At 40.9% G+C, this 25,957-nt stretch overlaps 1 protein-coding gene and 1 long non-coding RNA gene across 2 annotated transcripts in view; one reads left to right on the plus strand and one right to left on the minus strand.

The window, feature by feature from the left end:
* Positions 1-11,380: 11,380 nt before the first annotated feature.
* LOC146894922 (uncharacterized) lies at positions 11,381-19,216 on the plus strand. Its single transcript, XR_015001352.2, has 3 exons — positions 11,381-11,687; positions 16,877-17,086; positions 18,627-19,216. It is a non-coding gene; the product is annotated as an uncharacterized LOC146894922 (long non-coding RNA).
* The window catches only part of F5 (coagulation factor V), a 79,200-nt gene continuing 70,598 nt past the window's right edge, over positions 17,356-25,957 (minus strand). Inside the window, exons 22-25 of the mRNA XM_087906337.1 lie at positions 23,733-23,877; positions 20,706-20,857; positions 19,690-19,872; positions 17,356-18,236 (exon numbers count right to left, since the gene is read on the minus strand). Coding sequence (XP_087762463.1) covers positions 18,090-18,236; positions 19,690-19,872; positions 20,706-20,857; positions 23,733-23,877 — 627 coding nt within the window. The 3' untranslated portion in view covers positions 17,356-18,089. The remainder of the gene's footprint in view (positions 18,237-19,689; positions 19,873-20,705; positions 20,858-23,732; positions 23,878-25,957) is intronic.

Here is a 25,957-nt window from a genome sequence, read left to right on the forward strand (position 1 = left end):
GCCTAATTATTACTTTATCCTGTTTAGAGTAGCACACAAACCTACCCCAGACACTTTGTGTGTTTACACTCCACTTTATTCGTCCTCTCCCCACCCCTCACTCATCTCCATGTGCCTTATTGCATATGTGTTTACTTTTCATATTTCTTCAGCGGACCCTCAAATGAGAACCCCATGAAAGCAGCACCTCGGCTTTGGCTTGCTATTCTAGAACGATACTTAGCAACATGCCCACGCATTCAATTTATATCTAGTGAATAAATGCGTAGATGTGACATCAGTTCCTCCCGGACTCCTTGGGTACTTGTTCTGTTCTCTACTTTGGAACTGTGAACTTACTTATATGGCTCACATTTTATTATAACATTTGTATCTTAGCCCTCATCTACCTATAAAATCCCCAGCAATAGGTGTCTTACCCATCTCCATGTCCACTGACTCCCAGTACACATTTGGTGAATGATGGAGAGACCTGCTTCCGCAGGGGCGGCAGGAAAGGGGGGTGTTCTGGTCCCAAAGAGAAAATGTGAAGTTTCGGAGAGTGGTGAGAAGGAGTAGATGGACGTGCTCTTTTTCTCAATAAAAGATTACCCCTTTATACTGTATAGTTGCACATAAGATTAAACTGGAGACAAGGGATGTGTGAGCTGGGATGTAGCTTGAGAATCTAGCATTGATCTTGGCAATAGGAACTGTGGACCTTAACTGAGGGTCCTAAATTCCCCTGGCTAGAGATAAAAATGACTGCTTTATCAAGCAGGAACTTTCCTCCAGCCCCCAAGGGAACAGAGATCCTTATCAAAATGCCTGACCTTGGGAAAAGGACTTCTTCAGGGGAGCACACACTCTACTGCAGTTTCTTAGTCTTACTGTATGAATCTGTTCCTCCATAATTCTCCCAAAAGGGAAAGTCCTGATGTCTTACTCTTCCCCCATCAGACCGTAACATTCTGATTTTTCTGTGTTTATTAACTGAACTCTTGCCCTTGATGGCCTCAGGGTCTGGATCTGAATTGCAGGCAGTTCACCCCTGGAATCAGGCGTGTCTAGTGAATCTCTAACCTTCCTGTTCTTGGTGTGATATGGAGGGCACAACGGAATTCCTGGTTCTGTAGTGGCGGGGATTTTTTTTCCCCAAGGAATTATTTTGTTTAGAGAAGCTACCACTGTATACATTTTAATCCTTTACCAAAGCCTGTACAAAATTTCCAAAAAGGTATTAATAGTGAGAATCATTAAAAATAAATGTGAAAAGGCGCTGGAGAAGTATGGCTGCGATGTTGAAACTTTCTCAGGCAGCAGTGGGTGTCACGTGGTCCGTGCCAGGTGAAAATGAGTGGATGGCCAATGACAAAGAACAAAATGGCTCAGCCACAGTGGACATTCTAGAATGGACATGAGGCTTTTACTAATCCCGCTTTGGGGAAGCTGTGTCCATACTAGATTTTGACATTTTTCTAGAATAGAACACAGAAAACCTCTCTCGGTTGCATGCACTAGTCTCCAAATTCCCTTTCCTAAAAACCTCCGGCCTTCCTGAAGCTCCAAAAGCCATGTGGATAGCAATCTCCCTTGAAGTTTAAAAACAGGCTGACCTGTAGCAATTCCAACCTAAGAGCTTTGTCATAAACACTGTTAACCTCTGTGGTTCAATAAGAAAATGGAATTTATGTTCTTAGGAACACTGTTTTTTACGGGCCACCCAAATGGATAGTGCGAGCCATAAAGATTACAAACTAATCTGGGGAAGAGATGTATTTTAGCCGAAGACAACCCGATGAGGAGACACTTAACTGCAATTTCCTGCCCCAGTAGGTCAAGTAGGCTACATGCCTTTGGATAGTGGCTGAATCTTACAACCTCAATTCCTGTAGCATGAGAGTTGCACTCGATGATTTTTGCACGTCCTCCTAGCTGTAAAGTTCGCTGTTATTGATTTAGTTGGGAGACTGTACCCCGGTGAGTCCTGGAAAAGGAATACATCATCTCAACACCAATGGCAAGGTATGATGACAGAGACACATTTGTAAGCCTCAGATGTCATTTGTGTTCTCATTCCTACCAACACCAATGCCTTGCTCACACATGTACCAAGTCCCTGGGCTCCCTTCATGATGGACGAGAAGAGGGGAGGAATGGGGCACACTGCCAGCCAGATTGGAAAGGTATGAAAAGAGCTTAATCAGGAGAGAGCCAACTTGCCAGCACTTCCGGGCCATCTTAGTCCAGATGTTGGGTTTTCTCTGAAAATTAGCACTGATGTGACCCAGAATTCAGGGTGTGTTCTTTGGAAGTTCAAAGGGGTGGTACAGTCAGTCACTTGCAAAATGGCGGGCTTGGACACATCAGCTTTGACTCAGCTGAGGCAGCCTCTTCAAGACCTCACATTGGAAAGACTTCCATGAAGAACAGGTTTCAGATGGGATCAGAACTGACCGGACTACTAGCCAAGCCAGGTATGGAAATAATTTATGTTCTGATATTCTGTGTCTTTTTTAAAAGACTGCACCAAGCCTTTGTAAGGGACCATGTTAAGCCCTGTTTTCTGTGACGAGGTAAGCAAGCTCTTCCGATAACCTCTAAACTCAGCATTCACGGTCACAGGAGAATGAGTCACAAGACAGCCAAAACAAGGGCGTGTTGATTTCTCCCATCAGATAGCCAGCATGGCAAACCAACCTATTGAAGGAACAGATTTTCCAAGTGCATTGACATTGCCAACACCACAGAGACAGGCCCTATCTATCAAGATATTTCTGCTGTCTTTCTTCTCTCTCCGTCCTAACAGTATATAAGCACACACACTCGCACACTCTTTGATTTTCTCCTCCCAGTTATGGATTCTTTGTGTGGCTTCTGTGGATAGACCATTTTAGGTAAAGTCCTCCCAGAGAGAAGAGACCGGCAAGGGCATACTCTTCCTGAACGGCACTCTGAATACCGATTCCCAGAACTGAAAAATTCCCATTATGTATTTTCTCCGTCCTGATTCTGAGGATGAGGGTTATTAGCTAGAGTTTCAAAAGAGGATTTCTATTAAGAGTAAGGGAGAGTTTTAGGCATTGTGGGATGTGATTATTCAGGCCACCATGTATGCTCTTGCCACATTTTGTCAGGTAAGTAATTTCCAGACCTTATATATATTGTATGAATTCCTGTTTCATAAGTTGTGATTATTACTGTAGCTAATAGTATTATTTGTTATTATTGTTTTATTGAGAGAAGGTCTTATTGTGTAGATCAAGCTGGCCTCAAAATCACTATCCACCTGCCTCAGCTTCCAGAGTGTCGGGAGTACAGGTGTGTGCTACCAAGCTCAGCTACTGTGTTTTCTGTGATTAAGAACCAGCGGTGCTCTTTAGCTTTCCCTGTGTTTTCTTTGATATTTTGAGCATACGACTTATCTAATAAGTATGTTGGTAGAGAAACTTCTAACTCCTCATGGGTTGGCTTTAATCTTAATACCTTTTGAAAATCATTTGTAGATTTATAATACCACACTAATACATAAGCGAAGCACTCCGTGCCCACAGTCAGGCTACTTATTCCGTTATAGTGTAAAAATCTTTAGATGAAATCAACCATAGAGTCTACTATGTATCCACGGGGTGAAAAGACCCATCTTTGTATCAGAATATACAGATCCTTTATCTTCATTCATACATTTTCTGACAACCCATGCCATTCTGTATTTCTAACCATGTCTTCTCTCACTATATTTCAGGATTCTAGAGCAGAAGCTCTTCAAGCTGGGAAACATGAAGAAGGATCTACATGGGGGCTGGAATGTGGCTAGTGGTGGTCTACTTGACTGGTGTTATGTAGGCTGTCAGGTTCTGGCTCTATTCTAGGAGGTGGGGAGAGAAGATATACAGGCCCAGGGTGTAACTGGTGCTTCTCTCGGACCATTGGAACTTCAATCTTTATCCTGTCAAAAAGTATTTTTCTTTTCATTTCTTTCCCTTTCTCTCTTCTTCTCTCTCCCGCCACTCGCTTTCTTTTTTACTGCAATGTTGTGGTTCAAACCCGAATCCCTGAGCGTATTTGGCAAGCACTCTCCCAGCAAGCTATTCCCAGGTCCTGGCAAGGGACGGTTTGATGTGATCAAGTCATGAAGCCGAGAATTTTGCACAAGAGGAAGAGAAATACATGGAACCACATATAGTTGGTTATTCTGTCTCTTACCGTCCCATCTCTGAGACATTGTCATGTGGCTTACAATGAAGAGTTTAGTGACAAGCAACCACCAGGAATAGTGGGTTCAGAACCCAGCCATCACTGTAACACTGGCAGCCTCAGGTTAATGTCCACTTAGGCCTCCCTCCTGAAGGCTCAGTTTTCTCTGGTGCAAGGTATTTACTTCTCAAGGCAGCACAAAGCACAAAATAAGGACCATCCATCTTAAAATCTCTGCACAGAGCCACACACACACACACACACACACACACACACACACACACACTAACCTTACATACATGATCTGCTATTATCTAATTGCCATAATGGGCCAACCAATATGAACTTAGGATAAACTTGAGAATCAAGTAGTAGCTTTTTAGACGTCAGTACAGACAACAGGTATGGAGTGAATTGTCATCTTCTTTTTGTTCTGTTTATTCTTGCAGAGGCTGGAGTGCGTTCATAAGCAGAGGAAAAGGGAGCAGAAGAAATTCAGATTATCTTTCTCTTTCTGAGAAGAAAATTTAACAACTTTATTAAAGTATACTTTTATTTATTTTTATTTTTTCAAAAAGAAAGCAAACTATCTTTTTTTTTTCCCCCATTATACATACCCAATCCAAGTTCCCACTCCTTCCCTCCTCCTATTTCCTCCACTTACACTCCATCCCACCCCCATCCACTCCTCGGAGAAGATAAGGCACATTGCTTTGGGGAAGGTCCAAGGTCCTCCTTAGTATATCTAGGCTTATCAAAGTATCCATCTAAAGAGAATAGGTTCCTAAAAAGCCAGTACAACCAGTAGGGATAAATCCTGGTACCAATTCCAGCGGCCCCGCAGTCTGTCCCAGCCATGCAACTGTCAACCACATTCAGAGGGACTAGTTTCATCGCATGCTTGTTTGTTCCTAGTTGGGCTGGTGTTGGTGAGCTTCCATTAGTTCAGATAAACTTTCAGTGGGTGTCCCCATCATGGTCTTGACCTCTTTGCTCATATTTTCACTCCTCCCACTCTTAAACTGGACTTCGGAAGCTCAGTTCAGTGCTCCAACGTGGGTCTCTGCCTCTGTTTTCATTAGTTGCTAGATGAAGGTTCTTTGGTGATAATTAAGATATTCATCAGTCTGACTACAGGGCAAGGCCAGTTCAGGCATCCTCTCCTCTATTGCTTGGGGTCTTAGCTGGGGTCATCCTTGTGGATTCCTTGGAATTTCTCTAGAGCTAGGTTTCTTGCTAATCTCATAATGGCTCACTCAATCAAGATATCTCTTTCCTTGCTCTCATCTTTGTCCTTCCTCCATCTCAACTATCCCATTCTCTCAAGTTCTCCTCGCTCCTCCCCTTCTCCCCTTCTCCCCTCCTCTTCCCCCTCTACCCTTTCTTCTCCCTCCACCACTATGTTTCCAATTTTGTCAGGTGATCTTGTCTATTTTGACTTTTCAGGTGGATCTATATATGTTTTTATTAAAATTCACCTTGTTACTTAGTTTCTCTAGGATCATAAACTATAGGCTTAATATTCTTTATTTAAATCTAGTATTCACTTCTGAGTGAGTATATATCATATTCAACTTTTTGGGTCTGGGTTACCTCACTCAGGATGGTGTTTTCTAGTTCCATCTATTTACATGCTAAATTCAAGATGTCATTGTTTTTTTAACTCTGAGTAGTACTCTAATGTGTAAATGTGCCACATTTTCTTTATCCATTCTTTGGTTGTGGGGCATCTAGGTTGTTTCCAGTTTCTGTTTATTAAAAATAATGCTGCTATGAACATAGTTGAACATATATCTTTGTAGTATGATTGAGCATATTTTGGATATATACCCAAGAGTGGTATTGCTGGATCCTGAGGTAGGTTGATTCCCAATTTCTGAGAAACTGCCATACTGATTTTCAAAGTGGTTGTACAAGTTTGTATCCCCACCAGCAATGGATGAGTGTTCCCTTTACTCAACATCCTCTCCAGCATAAGTCATTGGTGTTTTTGATCTCAGCCATTATGACAGGTGTAAGATGGTATCTCAGAGTTGTTTTGATTTGCATTTCCCTGATGGCTAAGGATGTTGAACATTTCCTTAAGTGCCTTTCGGCCATTTTAGATTCTTCTGTTGAGAATTTTCTGTTTAACTCTGTACCCCATTTTTAAACTGGGTTATTTGGAATTTTGATGTCTAATTTCTTGAGTTCTTCATATATTTTGAAGATCAGTCCTCTGTCTTATGTGGGGTTGGTAAAGATCTTTTGCCATTCAGTAGGCTACCATTTTGTCTTATTGACTGTATGTCTTACTGACTGTCCTTTGCTTTACAGAAGCTTCTCAGTTTCAGGAGGTACCATTTATTTACTGTTACTCTCAGTGTCTGTGCTACTGGGAGTGGTCTCCTGTGTCTATTCATTGAAGGATATTTCCAACTTTCTCTTCTATCAGGTTCAGTGTGGTCAGATTTATATTGAGGTCTTTAATCCATTTGGACTTGAGTTTTGTGCATGAGGATAGATTTGTATCTATTTCATTCTTTTACATGTTGACATCCAGTTATGCCAGCACCATTTGCTTTCTTTTTTCCATTGTACAAGTTTAGCTTCTTTGTCAAAAATCAGGTGTTCATAGGTGTATGGATTAACATCTGGGCCTTCAATTAGGTTCCATTTGTCCTCCTGTCTGTTTTTATGCCAATACCAAGCTGTTTTCATTTCTGTAGCTCTGTAATAGAGTTTGATGTCAGGGATCATGATGCCTCCAGAAATTCCTTTATTGTACGGATTGTTTTGACTATCCTGTTTTTTTCCCCATATAAAGTTGATTATTGTTCTTTCAAGGTCTGTGAAGAATTGTGTTGGAATTTTGATAGGGATTGCATTGAATCTATAGATTACTTTTGGCCGGATTGCCATTTTATTTTGTTGATCCTCCCTATTCAAGAACATAGGAACTCTTTCCATTTTCTGGTATCTTCTTCAATTTCTTTCTCCAGAGACTTAAAGTTCTGGTCGAATAGGTCTTTCACTTCTTTGGTTAGTGTTACCCCAAGATATTTTATGTTATTTGTGTCTATTTTGAAAGGTGATGTTTCTCTGAATGCTTTCTCAGCCCCTTTATCATTTGTATATAGCAGGGCGACTGATCTCTTTTGAGTTAATCTTGTACCCTGCCACATTACTGAAGGTATTTATCAGCTATAGGAGTTCCCTGGTAGAGTTTTTGGGGTCACTTATACATGCTATCATATCCTCTACAAATAATGATAGTTTGACTTCTTCCTTTCCAATTTGAAATCGCTTGATCTCCTTTTGTTGTTTTATTGCTATAGCCAGAACTTCAAGAACTATGTTGAAAAGATATGGAGAGAGCAGACAGCCTTGTCTTGTTCCTGATTTTAGTAGAATCGTTTTGAGCTTCTCTCAATTTAATTTGATGTTGGAGGTCAGCTTGTTGTATATTGCTTTTATTATGTTTAGATATGTTCCTTGTATCCCTGATCTCTCCAAGACTTTTATCATGAAGGGGTATTGGATTTTGTCAAATGCTTTTTCAGCATCTAATGAGGTGATAATATGATTTTTTCCTTTCAGTTTATTTATATGATGATTTACATTGACAGATTTTTGTATGTTGAACCATCCCTGCATTTCTGGGATGAAGTGGACTTGATCATGGTGGATGATTTTTTTGATGTGTTCTTGGATTCAGTTTACAGTATTTTATTGAGTATTTTTGCATCTATATTCATGAATATAATATATTCATGGTCTGTAATTCTCTTTTTTGCTTGAGTCTGTGTGGTTTCAGAATCAGGGTAAATATAATCTCATAAAAAGAGTTTGGCAAAGTTCCTTTTGTTTCTATTATGTGGAACACTTTGAAGAGTAAAGGTATTAGCTCTTCTTGGAAGTTCTGGTAGAATTCTGCACTAAGACCATCTGGCCCTGGCCTTTTTTTTGGTTGGGAGACTTTTGATGACAGCTTCTATTTCCTTACAGTTCATAGTTCTATTTAAATTGTTCACCTGGTCTTGATTTAATTTTGGTATATGGTATTTATCCAGAAAATTGTCCATTTCTTTTATGTTTTCCAATTTTGTGGAGTATAAGTTTTTGTAGTATGACCTAATGATTCTCTGGATTTCCTCAGTGTCTGTTATTATGTCCCCATTTTCATTTCTGATTTTGTTAATTTGGATGTTCTCTCTTTGCCTTTTGATTAGTTTGGATAAAGGTTTGTCTATCTTGTTGATTTTCTCAAAGAACCAGTGCTGTGGGACAATGGTCTGTACCCTGCCACTTGTATTTAAATAAACGCTGATTGGCCAGTAGCCAGGCAGGAAGTATAGGTGGGGTGGCCAGGCAGGAAGTAGAGGTGGGGCAGCAAGAATTCTGGGAAGAGGGAAGTTTCAATCTGCTGTTGTCACCCAGATGCAAAGGATGCAAGATGTAACTGCCTCGCTGAAAAAGGTACCAAGCCATGTAGCTAACACAGACAAGAATAGTGAGCTAATATAAAATGTAAGAAAGAGTTAATAAGAAGCCTGAGCTACTAGGCCAACCAGTTTATTATTAATGTAGACCTCTGTGTGTTTCTTTTGGTCTGAATGACTGCATGATTGGGCAGGACAAAAACCCCTGTCAACAAATAGCAGCCAACGTGGGGCAAATGCATCCACATAAAGCCTGACAGAGCTTGGGCAGTAATTCTAGACACAAAAGAACAAAGTTAAGCTTGGATTCTTGGTAGCATTTTCTCAGGTGTACTCTGTTTGTTAGAGGTCTGCTGTTGTCACCCAGATGCAGAGGATGTAAGATGTGCTGGTCTTGCTGAAAAAGGTACCAAGACATGTGGCTAACACAGACAAGAATAATGGGCTAATATAAGATGTTAGAAAGAGTTAATAAGCCTGAGCTAATAAGCCAACCAGTTTATAATTAATGTAGACCTCTGTGTGGTGTTTCTTTGGGGCTGAATGGTTGCAGGACTGGGCAGGACAGAAACCTCTGTCAGCAAACCAGCTTTTTGTCTCATTGATTCTCTGTGTTGTTTTCTTTGTTTCCATTTCATTGATTTCAGCCCTCAGTTTGATTGTTTCCTGTCTTCTACTCCTCCTGGATACGTCTGCTTCTTTTTGTTCTAGAGCTTTCAGGTGTGCTGTTAAGTCATTAGTGTGAAATGTCTCCACTTTCTTTATGAGGGCACTTAGTGCTATGAACTTTCCTCTTAGCACTGCTTTTATAATGTCCCATAGGTTTGGATACGTTGTGCCTTCATTTTCATTGAATTCTAGGGAGTCTTTAATTTCTTTCTTTATTTCTTCATTGACCTAGGGGTGGTTCAATAGTTCACTGTTCAATTTACATGAGTTGTAGATCCTAATATTTTGGAAGTAGTTTGCTGAGTTGTGAGCAGCAATGGGAACTAGAACTGAAATGCCAAGTTCGATATTGACGACAAAAAATAGAGCTTCCTTCCTCTTCCTGGAAGGAAGTAAGACAGATGAAAGTAGCTCTCACAAACTAGAGTTGTCTGAAGGATCACAAGCAGTGCTAATGGATCATGGGTGCACACTGGCTGTAGAGGAGGTGAACCCGCAAAGCTGGAGCTGTACAGCAGTATTACATACTGGTGGCATTAAGAGGTCGGAGTGTTTGAGAGCTAAGCTGCCCCAGGAGTTTCTAGTCAGTTGGACAGATCATTCCATGGGCCTGTGCTGAGGACACAAGGTTCAGGCTTGCTCACGGGAACCGGCCACTGATGTAAAGAGGAAGGTAAAGTGCTGTCTGCTAACAATCAGCAGACCCCACAAAAGTCACTGGGATAATTGAACAGCTCAGCACATTCAAAGGAATTTAGTTGGCAAGTCCTGCAGATTCTCATTGAGAAAGGTGTTTTGAAAGGTTTAAGTAGGCACTTTGGGGACTAAACACAAGTGATAAATTGTGTTTGGATAAATGCATCACAAAAAAATCATTTTTTTCTTTAAAAATGATTGACATTAATTTAATCTGCTGGGTTACATTAATTGTTACATTTGTTGAAGCCAAATTGTTGAGTTTAGTAGTAGCATGTTGCCATCTTAGCCACAGTTCTATATTTAATCTGTTTCTCTGTTATTTTTTAGTTATTAATTCTTTGAGAATTTCAAACACCCTGTTTCCATTATATTCTCCATCTCCCCTAAATTCATCCAGATCTACTTCTCATCTCATACCCACCTAACTTTGAGTCCTTGGATATTTTTTTTCTCCCTCCAGTATAACTTATGAGTGCTGGCCATGCACTCTTGTGTGTATGGCTGTCCACTGGAGTGTGTTCAGTCTACCAGGGGCCACACCCTTAAAACTAATCTGAAACCAATTTCTTTCCATACAGCTTTCAATTACCAATAGATCCTTAGCTAGAAATAGGACTTGGTGAAAACAATTATTTTGAAAGAGGGTTTCTTAAATTGAAAGTAGGGCCTGAGAGCAGGTTAGCTGGTGAGTTCTGAAAAACTGTAGGTGGATAGTGTGTAAGGGAGGCTTTTGATGTGTTGTGGAAGAGGTTGCGGAGAGGTGGTTAACTATAAACCCGACTTAGTTTTCAAAGCATTAATCCTGTTGAATGGTAACTTCTTAGAGCAAACACTGGGCTTGGGGAGCGAGTTGATATTTGTATTTCAACATCTGGGGTATAGTCCAAGCGATTTCAAAGCGGGAGACACTGTTTATCTAGAATCTGTGCAAAGAAAAGCATGTGTAACTAGGAAAACCAGGCCTCGAGAGCTAGAACTGCGTGTGGCTGAAGGCAGAGCTCGGTGCCGAGGAGCTGCCCAGCAGTTTGCGAGTACTGAGGTTCAGCCACAACTACCCTTCGTGGTATCTTTTCTTGATTTACAATAAACATTTCTTTAAGCAGGCTGAAAGACTCTATAACAGTATGTTACATTCATTTTCAGAAAAGCTGATTCTCAGAGATGGTTAGTCTATGTCCGATAGAGAAACATCAGAACGCATGCATACACATAATGCTTGAATATTAATGTCCCTACCACAGGTTGTGGATAGGATGAAAGGGGTTTGAGTGTGAAGGATTATTCCATTGACAAAATAAAATGACAATCTTTTATCAAGTAACAGGAAGTTAGATTAATGAAAACAATGTTATAAAATTACATATTTCCCGTTATTTTTTCCAAAGCATCTGACTTCCCTTGCCATTTGCTGATATCAGAATGAGATGAAAGAGCACACCTGTGGAATGTGGTTGTTGTGTCTGAATGCCGCTGAATGACCATCAAGTCCATGACTGGAGAAATATCTATGGTGGGAGTGTGCATATGAACATGAGCTCCCTTTAGAGATCCCACGCTCTGGCTCACGCACACAGAGCACATGACACTGACCTCTGAAGCCTTGCTTTCGCTGGACTGTGTCTCATCGAAAGGATCCAGGTTCTGAGGGATGCACGGGAAAGCAGCTAAACATCGTCCAGCTTCCTCGATGGCACTGTTCACATTGGATGGTGGCCTTGTTTTGTGAGTTTTGGGGAGAAAATTATGTTTAATTTCAATCTCCAGGAAGGCATGCTTCTTCTGAATAGTTTTTGGGAGCAGTGCATTCTATAACTGATGATAAGGCTTTAATTTTTGCTTTGACTATTAAAAAATTCTGTTATAAACCAGGCGGTGGTAGTGCATACCTCTAATCCCAGCACTCGGAAGGCAGAGGCAGGCGGATCTTGGTGAGTTTGAGGCCAGCTTGGTCTTCAAGAGCTAGTTCCAGGACAGGCTCTAAAACTACAGCGAAACCCTGTTTCGAAAAAAAAAAAAATTCTGTTATATCCCAAGCTCGTCTACATTAAGACTAAGAACATACAGATTACATTTTCTTTGTTGTTGGTTAAAACAATGCTATATTCTTTCACACATGAGGATACAGGGGTTTAGAGAGGCAGCGGTTAAGTAATTTGCCCAGGGCACTTGGCCACTGAATATCAAAAGCCTCATAACTCTTGAGAACAGGATTATATTTTCACAATAGCCTTTCTAAGTTTCTTTTTGTTCTGACTTGTAATCTAGCCTCCTCTCCTACTTTTAATGGATGGTGTCTATCAGTAGCTGATGTTTTCTTCCAATCAAGCTTAAATCTGTTGTGTATGGGTGTGTGTGTGCACATATACGGGGTTATTATACTCAGCTGTGTCTCTGTGCACATGTACGGGGGTACACTTACTTGTCTCTCTGTGTGTGTGTGTGTGTGTGTGTGTGTGTGTGTGCACAAGTACAGGGGTATACTCACCTGTATGTATGCACACATTGTATGGGGTACACTCACCTGTGTGTGTATACATGTATGGGGGTATACTTGTCTATGTGTGTGTGTGTACACACATATGGGGGTACACTCACCTGTGTGTGTACATGTATGGGGTTTACTTGTCTATGTGTGTATGCACTTGTATGGGGGTACACTCGCCTATGTGTGCATATGTATGGAGCACACACACTTGTGTGTATGTGTTCATGTACAGGGGTACACTCACCTCTGTGTCTGTGTGTGTGTGTCTGTGTGTGTGTGTCTGTGTGTGTGTGTCTGTGTGTGTGTTCCTCTATCATTCTCTGCCTTATTTTCAGAGACAGGGTCTCTCATTGGACCTGGAGTCACACTGTGACTAGACATCTCTCCCTACTCTCCCTACCCAGCACACGTTACCTGGCTTTTGCACAGATGCTAGGGGCCCAAACTCAGGTCATCACAATCTCATGGCTAGAAAATTTTACCCATTCAGCCTTCTTCTCAGTTCAATAAACTTAAATCTTCTGGGGACAAGATAAGAGACAAGCACAATCATCCATTCATTCATAAAATGTGTTGTTTTTAGGGATTATTGTCATCACCCTAATCACTGTTATTATCGTCCTGGGGACTGAGTCTAGGAACTCACATATACTGGCTAGGCGTGACTTCACTGAGTTATATCCCCAAACTATCCTGTGGAGTTTTGGCTTGAGAGTGTTGACTTCCCAGTTTTTTTCTAATGTGGCATGTTAGCAGCTGGAGGATAGGGAGCATTCTTTCTAATCTTAGAAATGTCAGACCATATTATCACCACCAATGGTGTAGAATGTTCTAGTCTATTCAGTGTATTGCAAAAAAAAAAAAAAAAAAGCATAACATAGTCTATTGTGCTGAATATTTTTTCTAGTTTATCTTTGGTTAAACTTCTCTCTCTCTCTCTGGTTTTTAAAGATGGGGTCATCTGTTGTAGCCCTGACTGTCCTGCAACTTCCTCTGTAGGCCAGACTGACCTCAAACTCTGATATCTTCCTGCCTCGACCTTCAAAGAGCTGGGATTAAGGGCATGAACCTCTACCACCTGGTTTATTTCCTCTCTTAACAATCAATTTTTCCTTCCCCCTCCCTCTCTCCTTTTCTTTTCTTTTTTCTGTTTTTGGAGACAGGGTTTCTCTGTGTAATGTTCCTGGCTAGAACTTGCTTTGTAGATCAGGCTGGCCTCAAACTCACAGAGATGCCAGCTGCCTCAGCCTCCTGAGTGCTGAGATTAAAGGCATATTTTTCCACTGCCCAGTTCTAATTTTTCTTGAAAGAAACTTTTTACTTAATTCCTGTGGTGGTTTGAATAGGAATGGTCCCCATAGGCTCATAGAATGGTTGGTCACCAGAGAGCAGTACTATTAGTGGGTGTGGCCTTACTAGAATAAGTGCATCATGTGGGTGGGCCCTAGGGTTTCAAATGCTCAAGTCAGGCTTAGTGTCTTTCTCTTCCTGTTGCTTACCTATCCAATGTGGAGCTCTCAGCTGCTTCTCCAGCACAATGCCAGCCTTCATGCTGCCATACTTCCCATATGGCAATAATGGACTAAACCCTGATGTCAGCAAGCCCCAAGTAAATACTTCTTTTTTTATAAGAGTTGCCTTGATCATGACATCACTTCACGGCAAAAGAGCACTAAGACAAGTACATTTAAAATTCCCAGTTTTCTATGTGAATGATTTTTTTCTGAATCTCATAAGAAAGCCTAAGCGTTCGGTATATAAACAAACATTAACTGCTTCTGTTCCGGAGAGAAACATAATCTGGTCAGTGAAATCTACCAAGGAAGTTCAGGCATGACATTCAGTCACTCACTCGTTTAGCCTCGGGAATTAAGGTTTAACCTCTGTGGAAATCCCGGAATTCTATTTGTACAGTTGAATGCCAACTGCTGAGGGAAGGAAGGCAGAAAACAGGGCAGCAGCTCAAAGCAATGAGCGCTCGAGGCAGGCGGGTTTGAGGCCAACTTGGTCTTCAAATAGAAAACTAGACAAGCCAAAGTGACATCCCAAGTCTCCGTTACAAGCAAGCACATGAATGAAGGCTGGGGAGCAGTGGTGATAGGCCCCCAACAATGGGAGAACAAATACTTAAGGCAAGGAGTTGAAAACAGGCACACCAGAGACTGTCACCAAATTCCATGCCAATAAAATAATGAACAAGAGTCTAAACTTGCTGTATACCATTCCTGAGACACAGAGAAACTTTCCTTTACTATAAAAATAGAAAAGTGCAGATAAATTTGAAGGCGCTTTGAACAGGGACGGGAGATCAAGCCTTTACATAAACACTTTAAAGTCTTGCGACCGTCCAGCCATACCCTGTGATTGTCCTATGTAGCAATCATTTTTTTTTTCACACAGGGCAAACATTTCCCCTTGAATTGTTCTACTGGTCCTCATCGCAAAAGATGATACTTGTTCAATTTTGCTATCAAAAGTAGCATGGTATTTTTTTGGTACTTGAAATCCCTCTGAAGAAGTGATCCTACGTTCACTGAGGACTTCTCATATTTGTGAGAAACTCAACCATCTTCTCCAACTTTCAATTGGAGTGACTAATAACACCTGGGATTTTAATTGTTGGTTTCTCTTTGCAAATTATGATTCCTCCGTGAGTCACTTCTTTCCATAGCAACCAGTTACAAGATAACAAACAGTGCTTGTATTGTGTCAGAGGAGTACAGACCAGGTACTGAGGCTGTAATTTCAGCTAAACCACTTCGAAGGGAGGGACAAAAAGTGGAACTGTATTTTACTTCAAAGTCACTTATAGCTCTAACATTTTATTGATACTGAAACATTTTTTTTCTGGATCAATTACATATCATTAATTAACACTCATATCTTCCTGTCTAAGGTGTGGTTTATACACATTATAACTTCCATTTTACGTTGTGATTGTCTGAGTTTAGCTCTAACACTAACAAGTAAGAGTTTTGAGCAATTACTTTTCCTTTGGGGTCTTATTTATCTCATCAAGATAACTAGGCTACCTGTTTCACTACATTGTCTTTTATTCCCCTACTTATGGTACTGCATAATATTTATTACCCCAATTACATTTCAGATCAAGAGAAATTCTAGCCTGGTGTGGGGGCACAAGCCTTTAACCCCAGCAGGTACAGGTGGATCTCTGTGAGTTCAAGGCCAGCCTGGTCAAGAGAGTTCCAAGCCAATCAGGACTATATTGTGAGACCCTGGAGAGAGAGAGAGAGAGAGAGAGAGAGAGAGAGAGAGAGAGAGAGAGCTGAGACCATCTAATTCTATAGTAGAGATACCTAGGATTAGCTTTATAATTTATGGGGCTTATTAAAAAAATAAAAATGTTAGATTTTTTTTATCTTAAAATTAAATGTGTCAAGAGGCTGACAGCTGGACAGTAACCTCAGTCCAGATCCCTGAACACAGGGCCTTTTGCTGATGGATCGATCAGTAGCGTATTCCCAAGGCCAGGCTTGGAAAAACAGATGTTTTTTTAAAACTTTAGATTCTCAGCTGTTGTTAACAAAAATGAAAATCTTGGAGAAATTTTGGTAGAATAGTAACAGAAATCAGGAATCACAAAAGGAAAATCACCACAGAAATATAAATACTTCTATGGACGTTGGAAGTTCTCACACAAATCTGTAAGGCTCGCCAGAAGAAGAAATAGGTAACTGGTGGTTTCTAAAGGAACCCTCCGTGAGCAGTGCCCTCTGGTACGCACACCCGGTAGAGCTCCTCCTACTCTGATACTGGGCTCACTTGCTTCATGGGATGGAATGCAGCATAAGTGAGCTAGGCCTCTGCTCTGGGCCTGGACTTTAAAAAACAATGAGGGTCTCTTCTTCCTAAGCAGTTCAGCATTTGCCAAGAGATGCCTGAACCATCACATAAAAAGATCAGCTGCTCACTGGGGACCCTGAGCGGAAGACCATACACAGAAGCCAAGTAGGGGGATTGGAACTGAGACACATCAAAAGAGAGAAAGGACACCCCCGCCCCCACTCCCATCCTGCTGTCTTAGATTCTGCACTTATGTAAATCCCCTTAGGAACCCAGTGGAGGCCGTGGTTTCACTTAACTACAGGAGGGACACCCACTGAAGGAAGCCAGCAACGAATCTGTTCAACTAAGCCCACAGCACCATGAAAGAGAATACATTTGGTGTTGTTTTTGCCATTCATTTTTTAATCTAGAAAAATTGTATTTGTGGTATATAATAATGTCTTGACTATATGTACACTCCATAAAATTAGCCATCTATCTCACCTATTACCACAAGTATATTTTGTGTAATTCTTGCTTAAGCTTTGGGATGGTTTATTTCACAAAACCAGAGCGTTTTGACTGTCTGTTTGAATGACTATCCTGACTGTATGGAATATCCATCCATGTGACTTTACAGACGTTGAGCGGCTCTACGGATGGGCCAGCAGAACAGCACCATCAGATTTCCCGTTTCAGAGAAAAGCATGCTAACAGAAGCTGCCGAGTGCAGGGAGGCGAGAAAGAAGGGCACAGACAGAACTCCAAACCCACTTGCCAGTTTGGCCTGGAGCAGCTCTAACAGGAACTGCTAAGCTTGTGCCAACTGTCCCTGTGTTCCTCTTTACAGGTAAGTGCTTTCCCTTAGGTGAACCCAAGTTTTGAAACAGTATGTTACACAGTGCCAGATTTTCGATCAAGCCAAGACATATGACCAGCTCTCCCAAGGTTATTTGAGTTGTGGTTAACGCCTGATGACTGGTACCCTTGGACATCAAGAGGTGCAGCCTCCCCCAGACAAGGCCAAGCGGATTTGCAAGTCCAACTGGAGTGTGAGAAACATGTTCAGTTGCTTCTTTGCTCATGAGGAATCAGAAAACTCACGGTGACATAGAGAGATGGACTTGTAAAATCTTTTATTTACTGTTAGAGTTTGAATGTGGGCGTGGGCACACACGTGTGCCGCAGCTGCATGGTGAAATCAAGGACAGCTTTTTCAGAATCAGTTGCTTCTTTCCCTGTGGATTTTTGGACTTGAACTCAGGTCATCAGGCTTCTGCGGCAAGCACCTCTGGTTGCCCACTAGGCCAGCCCAACGCAGGGCATTTTAAGTTCTCACTTCATTACCGCCAGATTTTTTTTCTCTATTATCAAAAAACTAAACTGTTTTAGTCTCTCTTCTTTACAAATTATAGCTTGTTTTTAAAGGGGAAATATAGGAATAAAAGGTTTCTAGGTCTACGAACAGTTTCTGAAAGTAATATGCTTTTTATTAATGTCTAGAGGATTTGAAAGAACTAGAGTGAACCCTATCATTTCATTATATAACATTATATAACATCTTTAATCAGAGTAAAAGGCAATCATTTTCTTGCTGAAACTTAACATTTTATCATCTATATTAAATTAGTGAAGAAAATAATAGCCACCACCTCACTTAATGGCAGCTATGAATTAACATTGTAAAAGCTTTTTATATAAACTTTATTATCTATTAGAAAAAATAGCAGAAAATCTGTTAACATTCAAAATAGTCATAATATATTGGCTATTTTATATTTGCTCTAAATGGTTTAGGCCTTAAGAAGTTCCTTCAGTTTTTATTCTTTCCTTTCCTTTCTTGGTCTTCAATTCTAGTAAATGTCACAGCCAAAGAGTTCCAGGCGAAGTGCAATACTTTGGTTCCAGGATTTAGGAATGATGCGGATAAATCTGGAAATGATGGGCGGGTTAAAAAAGTTCTTCGTTTGTCCTTTGGTATTACTATTTCCTTCAAAAATCTGAAAGGAAAACATGATAAAAATTGTCAACGTTTACATCATGGTCATTAATGCTTCATTCTCATTTTTTAAAATCCTTCTATACCAAAGTCAATTATCAATTTCTTTTTGCTATTATTAGTAAGTTACTAAATCAGAAGCCAAAGAGATGTCCCCTTAAAGATGTTCTTTGTTTGTTTGTTTGTTTATTTGTTTTTGTTTTTTCAAGACAGATTTCTCTGTGTAGTCCTGGCTGTCCTGGAACAAGCTCTATAGACCAGACTGGCCTTGAACTCACAGAGATTCGCCTGCCTCTGCCTCCCAAGTTCTGGGATCATTTCTTAATGATGTGTCAGACTAGGAAAATAAATAAGTAAACCTGACATGAGTGTTTGTAAACCTCTCCTTCAGCTCCTGTGTCGCCATGTGGGTTTGCAGAAGTCATTCCATTCCTTTGCACTCACTGTCCCATCAGCAGAGCGGGAACATCAAGCTTCGCATCACACCAGCGGCACACATTTGAAAATGTGTGAACACACGGCGAGTGCCTCGGCAGGGTCGTGTCGTGGATGCCAACAAATAACTTGCCGTCACTGACATTTAAAATAAATGTGACCCTGAGGCTTTTATTTTCATTTCACTTTTTGGTGTGTGTTCTTCCTCCTGCTCAAGTGTTCATGTTCGTTTCTGTTCTCCTCCCCCCACCAAAAAGAAAGTTCCCTGAGATACAGCAGCGAGAGGTCATCATTTCTTTAAGGTAGCCGGGTTTACCCTGATGTGAGGGCAGCCTGCTGTAACAAGGTAACAAGGTAAGGGGTCTAAAGCTGAGAAAGGGGCACCAATTTATTCAGTGCTAAGCACTTAATTAGAATTAAATTAAACCTCTCTGGGTTGCTTTTAGCCCAGTTCCCATTCCTGGATCACTAGGCAGATCTCCTTGGCTTTACTTTGGACAGCATCATTAAACCACCTGGTAGAAGGTAGAGGGACTTAGGAATGTAATAGAGCAGTTAGTTTCATCAGAAGAGTGGTTTCCCCAAATGTTTTCTGTTCAATAGCAATGTGACATACAGAGGCTTGTAGTCTTGGACATCTGATTCGCTATAAGCAGCAACTCTAACTGCAGCAACGGTATTATTATTATTATTATTATTATTATTATTATTATTATTATTACTATTATTATTATTGTTATTTTAGCAGAAGGTTTTCTGGATAGGTTCACCGTCTTTCTCAGTCAGAGAGAACAAAAGCCACACTGCACCCTCTGGCATTTTGTCCTCCCCATTTTATTTCACAGGTGTGAAAAGTGATGTAAATGGTCTCTCTGCTAAGACCAGCCACCTGTAGAACGGGGGTTGAGAAGACTGGGGAGCGTTATGTAATCAGCATTGTCAAAGGCAAGAAGCCATTGTTCCTCTCATCAGGAGGCAGTTCTCCAACAGCTTTTGCTTTGCCACTGTGGCATCCGTACCTTGTCCACCATGGAGGATTTCTGCCTGTAGGGCTTCCATTCCAGGCCCTGGTCACTGTACTGGATGCTGTAGCTCTTCACGTACATTTCAGAGGACAGAGACTTGCAGCCCTGCGTTACGATGGCCGTTATCTTCTTGATCTTGAGCAGATCGACCTGCAGCCACTGCTTGTTGTTATTTGCCTATGAAAATGATTTAAAGAAACAAAACAAAACAAAGCACTGGAATGAGAATGACGTTAAGCCTGTCTGCTTGTTACGATCAGGATGTTAGAGACACACAAGGCTTTTCCATCTGCTCTCTTAGGAGCCACTGTCTTTGAGAGAACTTCGCTGTGATTTCTTGTTTATTGTTATGGATCGTGATGGGGGATGGGGACTAAAGAGAGAGGAATAGACTAGGCATAAAGGGATGACAATAGTGAAGGGAAATGATTAAGAACAAAGTATAATGACACATATGGATGACATTGTCACAATAAAACCTATTACTTTGTACACCAATCTAAAAAATGTAATTTCTGCTGACGTATTGCATATCATCTACAAAAATCATTGCTTTTTTTTTTTTTTTTAATGTCCCTTGCTGTTCTAGTGTGGGAGCCCATTTAATCTTTTTCCCTCTGGTGTTTATAACAAGACAAGGTACACAGTGTGTGACAAGCAGCTGCTGGATAAATACATAGATAAATTTTACTTGAAATGAAAAGAGTAAATTCCCAAATTATCTGTGAACTTAAATTATTTACTATCTATCTCTTTGTTCCTTCCTGTTTTAAATCACAGCTAGGCCAAGAGCCACAGTGAAGGCGTGTGACTTTCCTCTGAGCCATGGTTAGAGCTGCAACTGTGGATTTTGCAAGTCATCCTAGCCTCTCAGATCTGGGACTTGAGAGACTAACACTCCTGGTCCCCAGTCACGCATTCCCCCCCACCCCCCAACTACATCCCCTGTGGTAGTGGCCATTGTTTGTTTCTGGCAGGCAAGAGAACACCATTTATATGGTTGCTGTCACCTTGGCTTGCCAGGCATTCACACGGCCCTGGGCATTCAGGCGGGCACGGGAGGGCTCCCAGTAGTCTCCCCACCAGGACTTTTTAAATGAAGATGCAGTGATTTGCTTGTTTTCTATCCTTCCATCTTCCAGGCCCAGTGGCATGGAACATCCTGCCAAGTGGAAAGTAATGTGATTAATTACACAGCACTAATAGTCCCTGCATTGCATTTGCAACAGAGGAGGCAAGAAACGCCACTCCCAGGGACACAGCAAAACAATGAAAACAAAGAACAATTGTTCAGTTCAAGTGCGAGTACCACTCTAGTGCAATACATATACTATTCAACGCTCATACTCACACCCATCTGACAGACGAGTATAGAGGACAGCAAGATACAGCAGCTTGCCCAACACAAGACAGTCAAAAGAACAGGAAACTGAATTTAATGCTAGCTGTTATCAAACACTGTATCCTAAGTATGGGTACTCCCTTCTTCAGACCGACATGGAATTGTCAGTCTTCGCTTTGAGGTAGATGGTAGTTCTGAAACATCTATGTGCCCCATAATAATGACGTTCCAGTTAATAGCAGACCACACAAATAATCGTGGGTCCCATTAGACTGTGAAGCTGATGCCTTGTGACATCCTGGCAGTCATAGCGATGTATAACCTCTGTGTTTGTGATGGTACCCATATAAATCTACCTAAGTAGGTTTATATGCAGTGCATAGAATTATGCAGAATTCATAATATCCCATAGTAAACTACAAATGTAACGGCCTTGTGTATTTACTTTACTTTCTAATCATTAGTTTTGAAGACGCTCCTTCTACGTAAGTAAAAGTAGCTTATTGTGAAACAGTGCCGTGCCATGCTCACTCACCGTGATTCCTGATTGTATCAAGAGACCACACTGAGTGACTGTACTGCGTGGTCTCGGTTTGTGTAAACACAATCTCTGGTGTTTGCATGGTAAGCAAAATAACCTGAAGATGCATTTCAAAGAACTGATTTCTAAAGTTGAGTGAGGCATAGCTGTACACACACACACACACAAAAGTTTCTTGTAACAGAAGCTGATGAGAAGATGCAGTGAAGCTTTGGGAGTCACCGTACGTACGTGCTTTTCTTTTCAAAATTTTGAACACATAGACTCTTTGGAATTTTGCCAAGGCATAATTTGAGCATTCTAGGCAGCAGAGCTGGACTATTGATTTAGGAAACCTAGCTAGTGAGTAAGGCTAGCTAACTATTTTCTTAGTGCTACTTTGTTTTTTATTTGAAAGACACAGACTTTTATTTTGAATCTACAGCTTGCTTTTTATATGTGAAAAAAAAAATCCTAAGAGGAACCTGTGTGCTGTGTGGTAATGTTCTTGTACATCGTAAAGATTTGTCATTCATATTGGTTTAATAAAACGCTGAATGGCCAGTAGCCAGGCAGGAAGTATAGATGGGGGCGACCAGATTAGGAGAATTCTGGGAAGAGGAAAGGCAGAGACACAGTCATAACCCAGATGCAGAGGAAGCAAGATGAGAATGCCTTACTGAGAAAAGGTACCAAACCATGTGGTTAAATATAGAAAAGAATTATGAGTTAATTTAAGTTGTAAGATCTAGTTAGTAATAAACCTGAGCAATAGGCCAAGCAGTTTACAATTAATATAAGCCTCTGTGTGTTTCTTTGGGACTAAACAGCTATGGGACCAGGTGGGACAGAAACTTTTATCTATATATGTAGAGCCCACTATGTAACTTCCAAAAAGTGGAGAAAAATTATGTAGAAAATGCTTATTATGTAGAAAATGATTTTTTTTAAGTTTTTCAAGACAGGGTTTCTCTGTAGCTTTGGAGCCTATCTTGGAACTAGCTTTTGTAGACCAGGCTGGCCTCGAACTCACAGAGACTCACCTGCCTCTGCCTTCTGAGTGTTGGGATTAAAGGTGTGAGCCACCACTGCCCAGTGAAAATGAATATAAATGAACAGAACTGAACTTCACATTTTAGGTTAGCGAGAGTACATGACTGAGCAAAGCTACCATTTACACTATAATTATGGAAACAAAACTCCCATGACTTGTAGAACTGTTTCATGGAGTAATTCTGCCTACACAAAATTCGCATTTTGTGTGGGCAGTTTTATACACTACTAGTAATTAGATACTGACAAATGTCCACATCCATATCTCTCACAAATGTCAAGGTCAGCATTATCTACTTTGGAAAGAAACTGGTTCCAAAATTCAGGTACTTTCTTAACACCGAGTCAGGGGAAGATCATGTAGTTAACAAGAGCATGACACTCAGTTTTTTAGCAGTCAGCTGAGGCCTGGGTCAGCCAAGCTTTGGGCCAATTTCTTTTACCAGAATGCCTGGACAATGATAGTATTTTGTGTATGTGCCTGAAAGTTAAAAATGCTGGAAGACCTTGCTTCAAAATCAGAAAACAGTCCGTAGACCTTTATTATGACTGTTTCTTATGACCCAGATTTTGTTAGATCCCAAGCCAAATTTCATTCCCCGAAGAAAACAGAAGCTTAAAAAGACTTGAGGACTTATCCCGGGTCCAAAGCAGAATACAGAGCACACTCGTGGTTTCAGAAATAGGAAACCAGGTTCAGAGTAAAGAACGCTCACTGAACCCTCAAAATATGCCAGTGACATGACTCCTAGAGTCAAGTAGCTCTGTCTGAAAATGGGATGATGGTGACAGTTCCAACCTAGACCATTGATGATGCCATGATGGTGCTCATATCATCTAGACATCATCTAGTGAGGTGCTGCTTACCTCCTGACTACCAGAACCAGGCTCAGTCTCTGTTTAGATTATACTGAGAATATCCCTATTTGGAGCTTGCGTTTTGCAATAATAATAATAATAATAATAATAATAATAATAATAATAATAATAATAAATAAAATAAAATAAAATAAAATTCTGGAGCTGAAGTGGTTGAAAGTATCTAAGAATTCTAGTCTCCCACACTGTTCAAATCTTGAGTCTTGGAGTGGCCATGAGGAGGTCATACTTCTTGTCCCTTACCATTCAGTTCACAGCCTTGTAGCTCTAACCGAAGGGCAGGTCTATTATAGGACTTTGTGGGATGTATCCTAATGTATCTAGCCACGATAGGTGGGTCAAACCGATTCTCTTTTATTGTAGAGGCATCTGAGTTGCCAGCAAAATCCTAGAGGAAAACAGAAAAGCATTAATAACAATTCCTATAGATATTGTGTTTTTAACAAATTCATCTAACAAGTTTTGTAAGGTTCTTTCAACAGAACTGAATCAATTCAATTTGGTTTGGAAAATTGATGGTGGATATTTCTACTTCGAGGAAGCTGGTGCCGATGCATTCTCCTATTCCCTCTGCTGTGTAGAGCCAGAAACCCTGGACTACACCTAAAAGAAGGCAAAGAAGATGAGAAGATGGTATGAAGAAGCAGGACAGACCAGCTAAGCCTCTCGGGGATGTAAAGAATAGCACGGTCCTGGGGCTCCAGGCTTTCTGTTTATGTCACATGTCCCGGGCTTAGAGATGAAGACAGCAACAGTCTCACTAGATAGCAGTTGAATACCAGCCAACTACTGCAGGAAAACAAACAAACCTAGACTTAACCCAAGCATAGGAGTAACAGCTGTAATGAAGGGTTAGACTTGTAGGTTTCCGGGACTGAAGAGGTACTAGAATCATCCTAGGGTATTAGAGAAGGGCAAAGTAGGAGCCTGGGATGCTGTCTCTGCAAATCCTCATAGGGAGCCCTCAGCAGCATCAAGAGAAGCCAGTGTAAAACTCTGCACCGACCTAGCAGTCAAGAGAAATAATTCCTCCTAAGGCACCCAGTGAGAACTTGGACTCTGACCCCTACCTGGCAGTCACCAGTCTGTGCCCCACCTCCCTGTCTCTGACAAAGAAGCACCAGAAAAAGCCCAGCTAAAACAAGCCAAGAGTATGCATCAGCAAGATTGAACTCAAACAATAGAAGGAAATTGATAAAGAAACTGGTGCTTGGAGAAGATTAAAAACAAATTGACAAAACCACAACAGGTCTGACCCCAAAGTAAAAGAAGAGAGAGACATTTTGATATCAGAGATGAAGTGGGCCATGTTGCTACAGTCCCTACAGATGTTGGGAGGACATCTGGGGACAACTGGTACTACAGATTCTACATATGTGACCCGCAACACAGAGAAGAGGGGCCAGCTCATGTTTCAAGAGCCTCAGAAAGAATCACAACTCACCCTATAAAACAAACAACTCAAATAGCCTTCAAATTACTAAAGAAAGAAATTGAATTTAAAAATTTTACATTTCCCACAGAGAGATTTCAGGTTCAGGTGGGTTTGTGGGTGATTTCTGCCAAATGAAGGAATTAGAAATGATTTTAGAAATCTCATCCCAAGCACTGAAGGGAATGCTCACAGTCTTCCACTGCTGTATTGAAGTTAGAAACAGCAGAAAACAATCAAACTGCACACCGAAGTATCTCATACATACAGGCGTGAATATCCTTAAGGTATGATGTCGACTGCTTCTCTCCCACTACTGATTTTTTTAAAATATTTATTTATTTACTTTGTATATAATATTCTGTCTGTGTGTATGCCTGCAGGCCAGAAGGGGGCACCAGACCCCATTACAGATGGTTGTGAGCCACCATGTGGTTGCTGGGAATTGAACTCAGGATCTTTAGAAGAGCAGGCAATGCTCTTAACCTCTGAGCCATCTCTCCAGCCCCCCACTACTGATTTTTTAACACTATTAATTTAAGATTTTTAGTGATCTAATCTAAACTACATTATAAATGTGCCCCTATTAGAAATAGCTGAGATAGCAAAGGAAAAGTAGCCTATGGTTAATGGTTTATATAAAATACCACCAGAAACAGATTAAAAGTGGTCTAATGATGGCCTACAGGGTCTCTACATTTGGATATTTTTATCTGGGAGGATACTGGGGACAAGGGGCTGATCTAGGAATCTTGGCTAGGAGGACATCGGTCCTCGGGCATGTCCCTGAATGCAGCCTGAGAATCACACTGCTTCAGAGCATCTCTGTGTAATCATGCTCACTGTAAATTAAGGCATGTTAGATAACGAACAAAGTAAAATATGACCGTGAAATCAGAACTCTTAGAGGGCAGTTTCTAGCTAGGCTCTGTGTTGCTCAATGGTTGGCACTGTTCATGCCACCTGATAATCTATTTTGTAGGATGTTTGCTTAAATGAGTTTTTCCTCTCAAGTTTTGTGGAGGTTTGAAGTTTT

This window comes from Myodes glareolus, chromosome 5 (genome assembly GCF_982192425.1).
Source record: "Myodes glareolus chromosome 5, mMyoGla1.1, whole genome shotgun sequence".
Taxonomy (NCBI): Eukaryota; Metazoa; Chordata; class Mammalia; order Rodentia; family Cricetidae; genus Myodes; species Myodes glareolus.